General features: G+C 41.3%; 1 protein-coding gene across 14 annotated transcripts in view; it reads right to left on the reverse strand.

The window, feature by feature from the left end:
• Window positions 1–5,883: 5,883 nt before the first annotated feature.
• CADPS2 (calcium dependent secretion activator 2) overlaps window positions 5,884–13,354 on the reverse strand; it is a 591,939-nt gene continuing 584,468 nt past the window's right edge. For 12 of the 14 annotated variants that reach the window (XM_045166437.1, XM_045166436.1, XM_045166434.1 and 9 more), the window contains 2 exons: window positions 12,424–12,528; window positions 5,884–6,825 (listed from right to left, as the gene is read on the reverse strand). In XM_045166437.1, the coding sequence (XP_045022372.1) occupies window positions 6,652–6,825; window positions 12,424–12,528 (279 nt within the window). In that variant the 3' untranslated portion in view covers window positions 5,884–6,651. The remainder of the gene's footprint in view (window positions 6,826–12,423; window positions 12,529–13,354) is intronic. The other 2 variants (XM_045166445.1, XM_045166444.1) reach the window with 1 other exon arrangement.

A 13,354-nucleotide genomic window follows, 5' to 3' on the forward strand; every position in this document is an offset into this window, starting at 1 on the left:
AACCCCTTTTAATGAATTTTTTTTTCTACCTCCCTACCAAAATCTCCTTCCGAAGTTACTATTAGCTTTGCTTCCTTGGCATTTTAAGAAAATACCCTTAACAACAAACTTCAGCATTTAAAGTTTTCTTTCTGGCAATCATACCCAAGAGAGGTGTTACCAGTTGGGTGTCAGAAAGGAGGTGGTGTTAAAAGGCAAACCAGGGACTTTCCTAGTGGTCCAATGGTTAGGAATCTGCTTTGCAACAATGCAGGGGTTCCATTCCCTGGTGGGAGAAATAAGATCCCACAGGCCAGGGAGCAAATAAGCCCACATGCCTCAACTACTGAGCCCAGGTGCTATAACTGGAGAGTCCGTGGGTGGCAACAGAAAATCCTGCAAGATGCAACTAAGACCCGATGCAGATGAATAGATAAATAAATAATTATTTTAACAAAAGAGAGAGAAAAAAAAAGGTAAACTGGAATTGACAAAGTAGAAAAAGAACTTGACACACCACTTTCAGTTTTTCCAAAGGTGCATACCTTGTAGAGGCTTCATAAACAAGCCTGTGCCAGGGCCCAGGAAAGAGTGCCTGATTGTGCTTGAGTTTGAAATCAACTCTTCACTTCCTCTCAGACCAGAGAACCACTGATCCAAGGGATGGACAACACGAAAGGAGATTTCAGACAAATCTAGAAGACGATTATTGGCTGATTTATTTTTTAATCACACTGCAAATAAGCACACAAATAAAGCTAACTTGAATATAAAATGCAAAGTAGGGGAGATAAAAGTCACCGTGGCATTCCGGAGTGGGAAGTTGGAGGTGGGACCATGAAATCGTGTTCCTTAGGTCTGTAACTCAGAAAGCTGCAAGCAGGATATCTTAAAGGGCTGAGGGGACCGAGGAACATCCCTCCAGCATTAAAAAAAAAAAAAAAAAAAAGCAGTTCTAGTCCCGGCACTTTGGTGAGTGATCGGTTTCTACCTCCTCAAGGCCACTGCGTGCCTGGCCCCGGCATCACCGGGGCTCGCGTCTCCCCCACCATGGGCATCCTGGTTTATGACCCTGGGCGCACCCTCGCCCCACGCAGGGTCTCCACGCTATTGGCGTTTTTCCAACAGTCTACAAGAGCTGTCAGTTCAACGCTCGGGGCAAGACTCCATGCTGTCAGTCATCCTAAACGCTGCCGTTTATACTTGGCTGCCAAGGCTGAGGTCACGAAGGCCGAGGTTGGGACGGCCTTTGACCTCCTCTGCCTCTCTCTTGATGCCGCTTCGCATTTTCCAAGCGCTTTCTGTGAGAGCATCTCTGGGCTGACTCAGGACGTCATTCTAGCCTCCTTAAACTTTGGAAAACATTAATGAACAGCAATTTGTCCTTGAAAGTCTCTTGAACTCAACCTACTGGGCACAGGCCGAGGCCTGGGATTCCTTGCTTGTGGTTTGACACCCCCAGATCGGAACCGTACAGTTCCGGAGGCCTTGGCCAACAATATACCCATGTGGACCCCAAGACACGTCTCCAGTGGCCTCCCCTCCCAACAGCGAGGCCGAGGGATGCTGGCGCTCTTTGGAGACAATCGAGTTGACCCACCCTGTCTCCTCCCCTTCTACCAGGCTGGCCGTATAAATAACCCTGGAACTGGATGGTTCTAGCCAGTCCATGGACATGCCAGGGACAGGGCTAAAGGTCCACCGAGACGACTGTGATCTGGAAGGACCCTGAGCCAACCCGGAGGAACTGGGCTGTGGGAGAGTGGTCGTGTATACTGGCAGAGCTGACCTCCTACAATTTTTTCTGAATCCACACCTACATTCAGAAATAGTTAACAGGGGGACTTCCCTGGCAGTCCATCCCTTGAGACTCTGCACTTTCACTGCAGTGGGCCCCGGGTTCAATCCCAGGTCAGGGAAATAAGATCCCACATCCCCTGTGGTATGGCCAAAAAAGAAATTAAAAAAAATTAACAATGGTCACAACTTCTTACATGCCTCTAACTCTCACAATCACCTTCTTTACAGAGAGTTTAAGTAACTTGCCTAAGGAGAAGAGCTTGGACGAGGGGACAACGTGTAGCTGTTGGGATTCAAATCCAGATTTTTCTAGCTCTAAGGTCAGTGGCTCTTAACGGTTTCCTAAAGCTGTGTCACGTGCATTCGCTTCTGGGCAGTTCTTTACACCGGGGTCTTTTTCACCTGGGGAAACACATCGCATTGTTGCCTAGCTTCCTTTCTCTAGGTACATACACTCCAGGGTCTCCTTCTCCCCTAAAACGGTCACGTATTGCACCCCGATTGGAGAAGGCGATGGCACTCCACTCCAGTACTCTTGCCTGGAAAATCCCATGGACGGAGGAGCCTGGTAGGCTGCAGTCCATGGGGTTGCTAAGAGTCGGACACGACTGAGCGACTTCACTTTCACTTTTCACTTTCCTGCATTGGAGAAGGAAATGGCAACCCATTCCAGTGTTCTTGCCTGGAGAATCCCAGGGACGGGGGAGCCTGGTGGGCTGCCGTCTCTGGGGTCGCACAGAGTCGGACACGACTGAAGTGACTTAGCAACAGCAATTGCACCCCGATAGAGGCTGTGGTTGACCCTCCCTGTGACTTCTGGATAACCCCGTTCTCAGAGCTTTGTGCTCACAGCGCCTCTGTTCTCTTCAAGTGTCTTACTTCAACCTTACAGAGATGAAGGCAGGTGCGCTCCGCAGCATCTTCCAGCCCAAACCGGGGTGCGGGTGGGGGTAGGGCACTTGGGAGCTGTCCCTGCTGCTGGGGTCTACCCCGCTCCTCTTTTCGTCTGCCAGGGCCCTAGGCTTGACTCCATCTGCAGCGAAATACCGGGGCCAAGTGAGCCGTCGGCCTTTCCAGAAGGTTCTTGCAGGTCCAGAGAGTCGTACTTGAAGGGAAAAGGAGACCCCCGCCCACGGCGTCTCCCTGCACAGCACCGGGGAAGGGGCGACATAGGGACTCAGCCCCACCCTTCCAAACACGCTAGACCTCGGAGCTCCCGGCTGAGCCCGCGGCGGTGGGATGGGTGGAGGGTTGTCGGCCGGGCGGGGGATGCGGGGAAGGGCGAGCACAGAGGCTCCGGGGGCCAACGGACTACGCGATCTCCGGGCGAGTCGCCGCTCTGCTAGCGGCGCGTGAACAGTTCTCGGGAACATCGATCTGTCACCTCCCTTTAGGGATCCGGACCGGGAAATTTCCATCTTCTGTGTCGGGAGGAAGAAATAAAAGCGATCGAGCTCTTGCTCTAATTTCTTCCATCGGGCCTTTTACCAAAGGCGTGGCGGAAGGGTCTCTGGGAGGCCGCGCCTGGGGTCTCCGCGGGCCTTCGCGGGGTGGCTGCCGGCGCGCCCCTCTTGCGGCAGAGGGAAGAGGTTTCAGGGTTCAGGAATGGCGATGGCTGAGTGGCCGCTTTCCCACTAAGGGCACCTTCCTGGAGCTCAGGGACCCCCTCACCCTCAGTCGCCGCGGGGCCAGACCGGCTGTGCCCCTGGGGGCGCGGCGGGAGTCCCGAGTCGCTTTGCCCGCGTGCTTATTGCAAAAGTAGCAGGAAATCCTTTCTCCAGAGCGAGGGACAATGAACAAGAACTAAAGGGAATTCAAGTGGAAAAATCCGTGAATACAAGAACGACCCACAGCTGGAGCTGCGAGATTTCCATTAAGCTCTGTGTGGTTCTTTCCCTTTCCGGGAAAAAGGCATTATTATTATTATTTTTCTCCAATAAGTGCTTGGAGAAACTTTCCCTCTAGATGTGTTATTTAATAAACCCATTCCGGCTGGATATTAGACTGTATTATTTATTTTCTCCTGTAACAGTCACCGAACTGTCCAAAGGTTTTTTAATCCCCCCGCCCTTTCTCAAGACGTTTAGGAAGGTAGAGAGATTCCTTTTAAGTTAAAAATTATTTTCATTTCAAAAATTGTGCTACATTTGTTAGATTTTCAATTAAATTCTTAATTAAAAAAAAACAACACTTGGCTTCCTTTTAATAGACAGATGCTTTGGCATTCACCTTCACAGTTACACACACCAATGAATAATAATATATGAAGTTATTTCAAGCAATCTGCAGTTATATTGAAGAGCATTTCTGGGCAAAAACCCCAAAATAACTTTTCATTCTTTTTCAGGGTAACTTTATAAATTTCTTTCCACACACCTTTCTGTGGCTCAAAGGTGAGTCCACACAGTCCTTATAAAACCGGGAGCATCTCCACTACCTGCCCTGTTGTCCTCTCTGTGCAAGCCATGGAGACTGGAGTTGGGGAGGAAACTTTCAGAAATCTCCTGGGTGTAAAAGGTAAGAACACCCAAATTGGAGAGAAGCTACAAGAGGCTGACCAGCAAAGAAGGCTAGTGACCAGCAAAGAAGGTGACATAGGTCAGGTCAGCAGTGAGACCCTCCTGGTCCCAACTAATTTATTTCCCCTACAACACATGCTTTCCCCTTTATTTCTGAATTCTATCAGCTAGATAGTCCTTGAATATATATATGGCTAAGAGAGTGGGGTCATCATTCATTTTAGGACAAAATGTACCAATTACTCTTAGATATGCTGTTTCAAGGATTAGTTTGGTAGCTCAGTGGTAAAGAACCTGTCTGCCAGTGCCAGAGACTTGGGTTTGATCCCTGGGTCGGGAAGATCCCCTGGAGTAGGAAATGGCAGCCCACTCCAGTATTCTTGCCTGGGAGATCCCATGGACAGAGGAGCCTGGTGGGCTATAGTCCACAGGGTCACAAAGAGTTGGACAAGGCTTAGCAACTGTGTGTGCTCAGTCATGTTTGACTCCTTGCAACCCTTAGGACTGTAACCCATCAGGGGAAGTTCCCGACCCAGGGATCGAATCCCCCTCTCTTGCTTCGCAGGCAGATTGTTTACCAGACTTAGAGACTAAACAACAAACAAGGTGTGTCAAAGAAACAGGCATTTGACATAAAGGAAAAGAAGTGTGAATAATTTCCAAGTAGAGAGCAATCTGAGCTGTGCAGAGCTACCTTGGGGAGGGTACCACTGGGAATTTGAGGGTAGCATGACTGGACAGTCAAGGACTTGAAAAAAGGATAGTATTGGCATGATGGTGGACAAGAAAGGAAAGGACAGCATGCCAAGACAGACAGACTGCCTGTCAACATAAAGTGGGTCTCTAATCCAGGAAAGAAGAAATTTCCTGTCCTGTTTACCTTGTATTATAGGGTCTCCTAGCCCTAGGACCCAGCACTGAACGAATACAATATTTTACAGTATTTTAACTGTGGCCTAGTCTAGGTCAGGCACCAGAATAAATGTGGAGAGCCAAGAAGTTGTTTCACTTCCAATGCTTCAGAAATTATGTTTACACAACTTCAGGGGTACCTTCACTTATTCTGCATTAACTTACTTCATTTAAAAATTATTTATGGGGACTTCCCTGGTGGTACAGTGGTTAAGACTCTGTGCTTTCCACTGCAAGGAATGTAGCTTCGATCCCTGGTTGGGGAACTAAGATCCCATGTGGATAACATGCAGCCCAAATTTTAAAAAATTTAGAAATTACTTATGAATGAATGCTGACATATTTTTGAAAAAAAAAAAATTCAAAGATAAATAGTAATTCAAAATTATAGCCAGAAAATATTTTGGAGGAAGAAAAAAATGTTGATTACATGTCAATTGCTAGTTAACATTATTTGCATTTCTAGTATTACTCATTATTAACACTAATTGATAATGTTAACTAGTAATACATGATATACGAGTATGTAGTCAACATTACCTTTGCTATGGAAATGTGCTGTCATAGTAACTAGTTCTTTGAACAAGTGTGTGTCTACTAGGTGGAAAGCAGTGTTAATATCTCATACGCATTTGATTATAAATAAACAAAATAAAAACACAGAGCCAAACTGTTGAGATGTTTGTAATACTGCTAACATTTTTTTACTGCATTTAATTTAAACAATCCTAATAAATACAGAGGTGGTTAGGGCCAAGCAGACTTCCACTGCCTGCAAGCTGTTACACCGAGAAGTAGAACATGGTATGTTGAAGGCAGCACGTTTATTACCCACACTTTGAGATTTTTTTTTTATACTGGAAAGAAGACATATTCAGAATGGAACAAGACACAAGTCCATTGGATAATCTAGTCTATATTTGGGTTTGGCAATCCTTTAAGCCCAGGAATACACCTGCAGACCAATTTGGAGTGCTAAGAGCCAAGGTTACACATCACAACAATGATAAATTGACTAGGAGACAAACCTTGCACATAAATGATAAACTGTCAAGTACGCCATTTTAACAAAGGTACGTAAGATGGGACCGGCACAGTGATTAGAAGTGGCTTATTCTCACAATGTTTTATCATGAGAAATACATATCTCACTTCACAACACAGGACATGACTTTGATGTTATTACAGAAAACAAAGGTCAAATCTTCTTCAAAAAAAGATTCATGTTCCAATCACAGAGCCAGCCAAAGGTCATCATTTTAGATCAAGCTACACAAAAAAAGGCTGTTTTTAAAAAAATACTTGCATTTTCTCCTTTAACTCTAATTCCACATTAACTTTTTAACAAGCATTTATATTTGATCCAAACAATCAGTGTAATTACAAGAACAGGTACAAAATAAAGTCAAGGTCCTCCTTCCTTCTGCAGAGCTTCGTGTCATCAGCCTTCTTCTTCTTCATCACTGTCTTTCATCGTGATGCCCTGAAGTCCTCCTCCTTCTGAAACAGAAGCTGTAGCCTCCTCTACCGTTAAACGTCTGTGTAGGGTGTCATAGGTCTTACTGTTCAGGGTGCCTTCCAGCACACCCTGCAGTCGGAAGTCCCTATAGGTTTTCTGGATGAAGGAGAGAGAAACCACTTAGATCCCTTACAGATCATATGTATGGATGTATATGTGTGCATGTGTGCTAAGTTGCTTGAGTTGTGTCTGACTCTCTGCGACCCAATGGACCGTAGCCTGCCAGGCTCTTCTATCCATGGGATTCTCCAGGCAAGAATACTGGAGTGGGTTGCCCTGTCCTCCTCCAGGGATTTTCCTGACTCAGGGATTGAACCTGCGTCTCTTATGTCTCTTGCATTGGCAGACAGGTTCTTTACCACTAGCGCCACCTGGGAAGCCCCTATGGATGTATATGTGTATGTCTAAATGTATATATACTCAGTTGGCATTTCAAAAATGATCTGGTACAATTCACTAATGGATTCAGATTGTAGCTGCCCATGCCAGTCATCCTGTAGGTGTAGTTCCAGGGAGAAAATGAAATGAGAGACTTCTGATAATGCTATTCAAACTAGAATCACTCTAAGTAGATCAAAATGTTGTGACTGTCAGATGACAAATGAGCTTTTTTAACCAAAATATTACTAACTGCACATTTACTATTTGAATAACCTGTAACAAAAGTAAAATGATAAATACTTATGTACATTTTCAATCTGAAGGAATTCTTAGTTTTTCAAATGAGGATTCAAAAATACATTTTATAAACTGCATTAGGTTTTGGGGTGTGTGTGGAGGGAAGAGGATTAATCCTATTATCACTAAAATAAGTCTGCATTTTTAGCATTTGTGAATTATAAAGTTTATTTATAGGTATACTGGGTAAAACTCTGTGAGCACCTAAATGTCCCTATGAATTTTGCCCTTCTGAAATTGCCTTGGAATGTGAAGTGCTAAATTCCAGCATTACGCTTCCTTTGGTTGGCTAATGAAAGACATATTTACACTTTTGTGAAACAGTAAATTATTTGGTGTATTATGTGTCAAAAATAGAACAAATACCATTTTATTGTTTATACAGTGCTTCTTAACAACAGAAATAACTACACAACTCTGATTTCTGTGGCTCTTAAGATATGTAAACTATAGAATTTTCCTTATTTTACTTTTCCCCTTAAGTGAGACTTTCTTCACATGTGACTTTTTTATGACTAAACAAGACTGGCATTTTATTATTGATTTTTAAAGTTGTAGTCAGTTGAATGGGGGATTCTATAGAAACACTTCCAAGGCCATTAAAATGCTGCTGCTGCTAAGTCACTTCAGTCGTGTCCGACTCTGTGCGACCCCATAGACAGCAGCCCACCAGGCTTCCCCGTCCTTGGGATTCTCCAGGCAAGAATACTGGAGTGGGTTGCCATTTCCTTCTCCAATGCATGAAAGTGAAAAGTGAAAGTGAAGTCGCTCAGTCGTGTCTGACTCTGTGCGACCCCATGGACTGCAGCCTACCAGGCTCCTCCGTCCATGAGATTTTCCAGGCAAGAGTACTGGAGTGGGGTGCCATTGTCTTCTCCATTAAAATGCTAAATATCTTTAAAGTTTTTTTTTTCTGTCCTATGTTAGATTTAGAATACTAAACAGCCAGGTTTCAGTGGATTGTCCCAGAGTATCAGTACATATCCATTTGCCAGTTTTTTGTTCTAAATGATTGCTAAAAGTCACTTTTTTGGGAGTTGCAGTTAGTAGAAGAAAAAAGTCAAAGAAGAAGAAGGAAGGTTGTACTTTCTGGCCCAATGTAACAACTCCAATAGCTGAAACATTATGGGATGCCTGATTTCACTCAACACAATTAGAAGGAAAATATAATATTCAGACAGTTGAGCTGAAAGTGCTTATTCACTTGAGGGCGGAAGTGCTGATGGATGGCATCTTAAGCCCCTGCATATATACACCTGGTCTATGAACTTCTGGGAAGGAGCAGAACCATTACCAGGTAGTGGGGTCATTGGTATTTTCACAGTTTATCTTCGTGTCATCTAAGATTTCATTTATGCCCTATGGTATCATTCACATTTCAGAAGTGATATTCTCTTGTCATAAATAAAATGCATATTTGAAAAGTCTACCACATGTCCAAAAAATAAACTGAACTGTGAGGAACACGGACTGTATCTGAGGTCAGCATCTCAACAGCAAAAAGAGTTTAGTGTTTTTTTTTTTTTCTTTAGATGACCAAAACGATTCTAATTTGATTTTAATATTTTATATTAAGACACATAAAACCTACCATCCTCATTGTCTCTTTCTAAACCATTCTGGGCCACTAGAGAAGCCCTCTAAACCATTAAACCTTATGATTACTATGGTGATATTTCACACCAAAGTTTATGTAATTTGCTCCAGAACCCACAAAGTAACTCTGTTAGGCCAATTTTGTCTAGAAAATCTGGTACTAGTTTACATAGTATTGCTACATAAGAGATTTTTCAAGCCTCTAACAATGGTCTAACAGGTTAAAAATATATCAAGCATACAAAATATTCATCTACAGATAAAGCATCTGAAATAAAGTATTATTATTCCACTGACAATTATATACTGAGTTTGTGAGTCCTACTTTATTTTATTGGAATGGCTTTCTTTACATTTACTCTAATTATCAATAAGTTGGCTAGGACAGAGCTATAGTGTGGATTTGCCATATTAAAGGCTTTGTAGTTTGTATAAAATTGGATTCTGCTTCCTTATTTTATTAGGAAGTGATAAGCCATTAGGGGAACTGCAGGGCAGGAACCCTTGCAATCTCTCTCTTTCTCTTTTTTTTAGAATTCATAAAATGTTATTGACACGTAGAGATCCTCTGTGGCTGCCAAGAAGGTCTGCTTGGCTCTTACTTAAGACAAGTGCCTGCCGCGGGGTGCTGCTCACTTGTTGTCTTTTCTCCTGGTAAAAGAGGCAGCTCATTTATGTTAACTGCTTCAAAACGTCAAATGGCCTCTAGGGAGAACAGCAATCCATCAGCCATTTTATTTGAGAATTCTATTTTACCCTTTCCCAAATAAATCATTCTGATATTACAACTTTGTTAATTTCTTAGTCCTACATCTTCTGTGAAAATTTTATTGCAATTTGTTTTTTCTTAGTGAGCAACATGAATGAACCAATGGCTGTCTAGGTGTCTTTGTGGGGCAGAGTTGGTTATCATATACATTTTGATGGCATCCGGGTCTCCATGGGCACAGAAGAATGACAATGCTTGCGAGAACCAGGTTTCTAGGGTCTAGTAGCTGGGCTCCTGAGTAGAATGCACTACTCGGCTGTAACAGGCAGGTCCAGTCCATGTGATGTGGATGGAAGGACAGCCTACTCAGAGCCTGCACAACTCTGTATACGTGCTGTTTAATAGCTGTGTAAATTCACTGGAAAATGAACATTACAACTATATAGGTTCCAAAGAGTGATGAATCTATGTATGAAATTGGCTAGTGTCTGCTTATATTCAAAGTAGAAAAAAAATAACTAGAATACTAAATTAATTCATCCCAATTTTTATTGTAAAAATAATCACTTTTAATTATTAAATAAAACACTAGGACTTGATTAAATGCATCAGCCCAAGAAAGTATTGACTGAGTTTGGGGGCCTGCTTGTGAAAAATAATACCCGGAAAGTCAAACATATATACATGAAATTTTAATCTCATATTATCAGTCTTGATTGCTGGTAGCCATAATGAACACTATATTAAAATAAGATTAAAAAACAAGATAGATTGACTTAGAATAAAATGGAAATGTCACCCTATAATTAACAAAATTATTAATCATTTTTCCTGCTAACTATGTGAACATTAGAATAGGAACGACTTTGAAAGAAAAAATGATGGGTTAATAAAACATGAAGATTCTTATTCTAAAACCAAAAGCTTACCAACCTATCAACTAGTATCAGTTACCTGAGTTTGTAATTTCTGACATCCTGAATACAATATATATTAGCTTGAAAATATGGCTGATCCTAAGGGATATTAGCTGATCCTAAGCTAATCCTAATATTAGTCATATTATTGACTGCAGTCTTAACATGTACATATATTTAGAACATAAACACAGATTATTCTGATTCTCTTTTATGAAAAACAAACTTCATTTGAAAGCTCTCCAAGTCACATTTGTAGAAACAAGGAAGAAATCATAGAGGAGCTAAAGCAAATATGAACATATCGTGGTGTGTTTTCAGTTTTTTTGTAAAATAAATAACACCTGGTAAAAACTGTTCTAGATCAAAGGTAGTTTGTTGATTGAAACGGAATGTGTTTAGTGTATAAAAGTTACTGGATGGCTATAACTTTACTTGCTGTTTATGACTAATCATGATTGCTATCACTGTGACATCATAGGTCTGGTTCTGTTCTAGCAGATTTGCCAGTTTCTGACTTTAGAACTTTCGTCTTGGTGGGTACTTTAATCTATGATAACTTCTGTGTCTATGGTACAAAAGAATCTGCAATCTAATGAGACTGCAGGAACCAAGAGAATGGTGGAAAATATTTTAATATGAATAAAACTTTTAACAATGTGATACAATGGTTCTTCTCAAACTTTATCATCTATCAGAATCCTCTGGAGGGCTTGTTCATGTGCAGATGGCCAGGCGCCGCTCTCAGACACTCTGATTCAGTTGATCTGGGGTGAAGCCCAAGAATTTGCATGTCTAAGTTCTCAGGTGATGCTGGTAATGTTATATCAGGAATGACATTGTCAGAACCACTGCCTAGATGTGTGTATGTACACATACACATACGAATATACATACATATGTATATATGTGCATAAAGATACATGCAAATATATAGGCACACACACGTATATATAAATATATGAGAGTGAAGTGAAAGTGTTAGCCGTTCAGCTGTGCCTGACTCTTTGCGACCCCAAGGACTGTAGCCCAGAACTGCTGATTTGCAATAGCTTAGAGTTGTTTTGGGCCAAAATGTAGAATTTGTCTCAATTTTAAGAAAAAGTTATACCTGTGGTACATTCTGCATTTCTACTAGAATTTATAAGGTGTGAAAAATCATGTGAGTTTTAAAGGTGTGAATAAGATATTATCTTAAAGTCCCTCCTAAGTATACTCTTGAAAAGCATAAGTCAAGACAGCCTTGGTGAACCGAGATTACATCCGTTGGTGGTTAGGGATGGTCCCCAATACTCACACTGATCCTCTCTCACATATTGGGGTATGCTTCCAAAAGAATTCAGGCTGTGACAATGTTTTACTTTCATATCAGGATATAACAAAAATAATGGAGATTCTCCTTGTCCTAGGGGCAAATATAATTAAAAATCCTTCTAATGATATATTAATAAATGTGAAGGAAATGTATGAGGAAAAAACACTGCTGTACCTAAGATAATTAATACAAAATTATTATGGACTTAGTACACTTAGGTAAATATGGTAGGGGCTTTATGTATATTATCTTAAAATGTGATTCCTTTATGGTAACAAAATACTTTTTACTAGTGGAAACACGATTTCGTGGTCTCACTGAAGATGGAATAAACAGCAGTGCATCATTGCCAGCAGTGATGTTTTTAAAGTACTTACATCCACTCGGTTCTATTAAATATGATTTTCTTATATGTCAGTATCCTGCCATTATTCTTTATAGCTTGGTGGGCAATTCACGTCTCAACACATTTTGTTTACCTTCACAATCTTGATGAGTGTCTTCAGTTGGTAAATATGAAGCTGAAGGTCTAATCTATCAGCCAGCCACACACAGATGACTTTCATGGAGCTGCTGTACCATTGCTGCAAAGAAGGATGGGGGCAGAAGGCAGGAAAACAAAACAAGAAAACAACCTCTGCAGTACTTATTTAACAGATTCGGTAATGAGGGGGTAATGAAACACTCCAAAATGACCACAGATAAGCACTTGAAATCAATAATGCTATAATTTTCTGTTAACAGAATTGTATGTTTTGCTAGAAAATCTGCTAAGTTGACCCAGGCTATTCTTTATATGAATTAACATTACAGTCTTTCAGCTGCAACATATTCATGGGAAACAGTATTTTTGCATTTGCAGCCTAGCAGCCTGCTTTGTAATTTATAGGTAACAATGGGTACTAAATACATAATATGGGAGTGAATGGACTGCCAAGCAGCAGGAAAAAAAATGGGTAAATTATTTTCAAAGGGAAATTTCCCATTAATCTCTAGGTTATGTAAAAATCAGTAGATGCCATAATGCATGTAGGCAATACCTAGAAACAGCATTTTAAAGGAGGGATAGCAAAAAACATCTTCAGTTTACTAACCTCTAATCCCCCAAAACACCTTTATCTATTACTGGTTGTTAAGGATTTGCCAAGATGGCTTAAAACCACCTAAAATAAAGATTTCAGATCTTAGAAAGGAATGTTATCAGGATGGAATTCTTGTGTCTTATAAGAATTACAAAAACACATGTCAGTTGACCAAATTTTAAAAGAAAACAATCTGTTTCATTTTGCAAGTGTTTTCGGAGGGTTCATGTTTTCTGTTTATGAAAACTCTCTTGGGAAAACTGAAATTCTCCTCTAATGTACTTTCTTGCTCCTATATAATGTCTGTGAGTATTGTAAAAGAAGAAAT

Source organism: Bubalus bubalis, chromosome 8 (assembly GCF_019923935.1).
Source record: "Bubalus bubalis isolate 160015118507 breed Murrah chromosome 8, NDDB_SH_1, whole genome shotgun sequence".
In the NCBI taxonomy this organism is placed as follows: domain Eukaryota; kingdom Metazoa; phylum Chordata; class Mammalia; order Artiodactyla; family Bovidae; genus Bubalus; species Bubalus bubalis.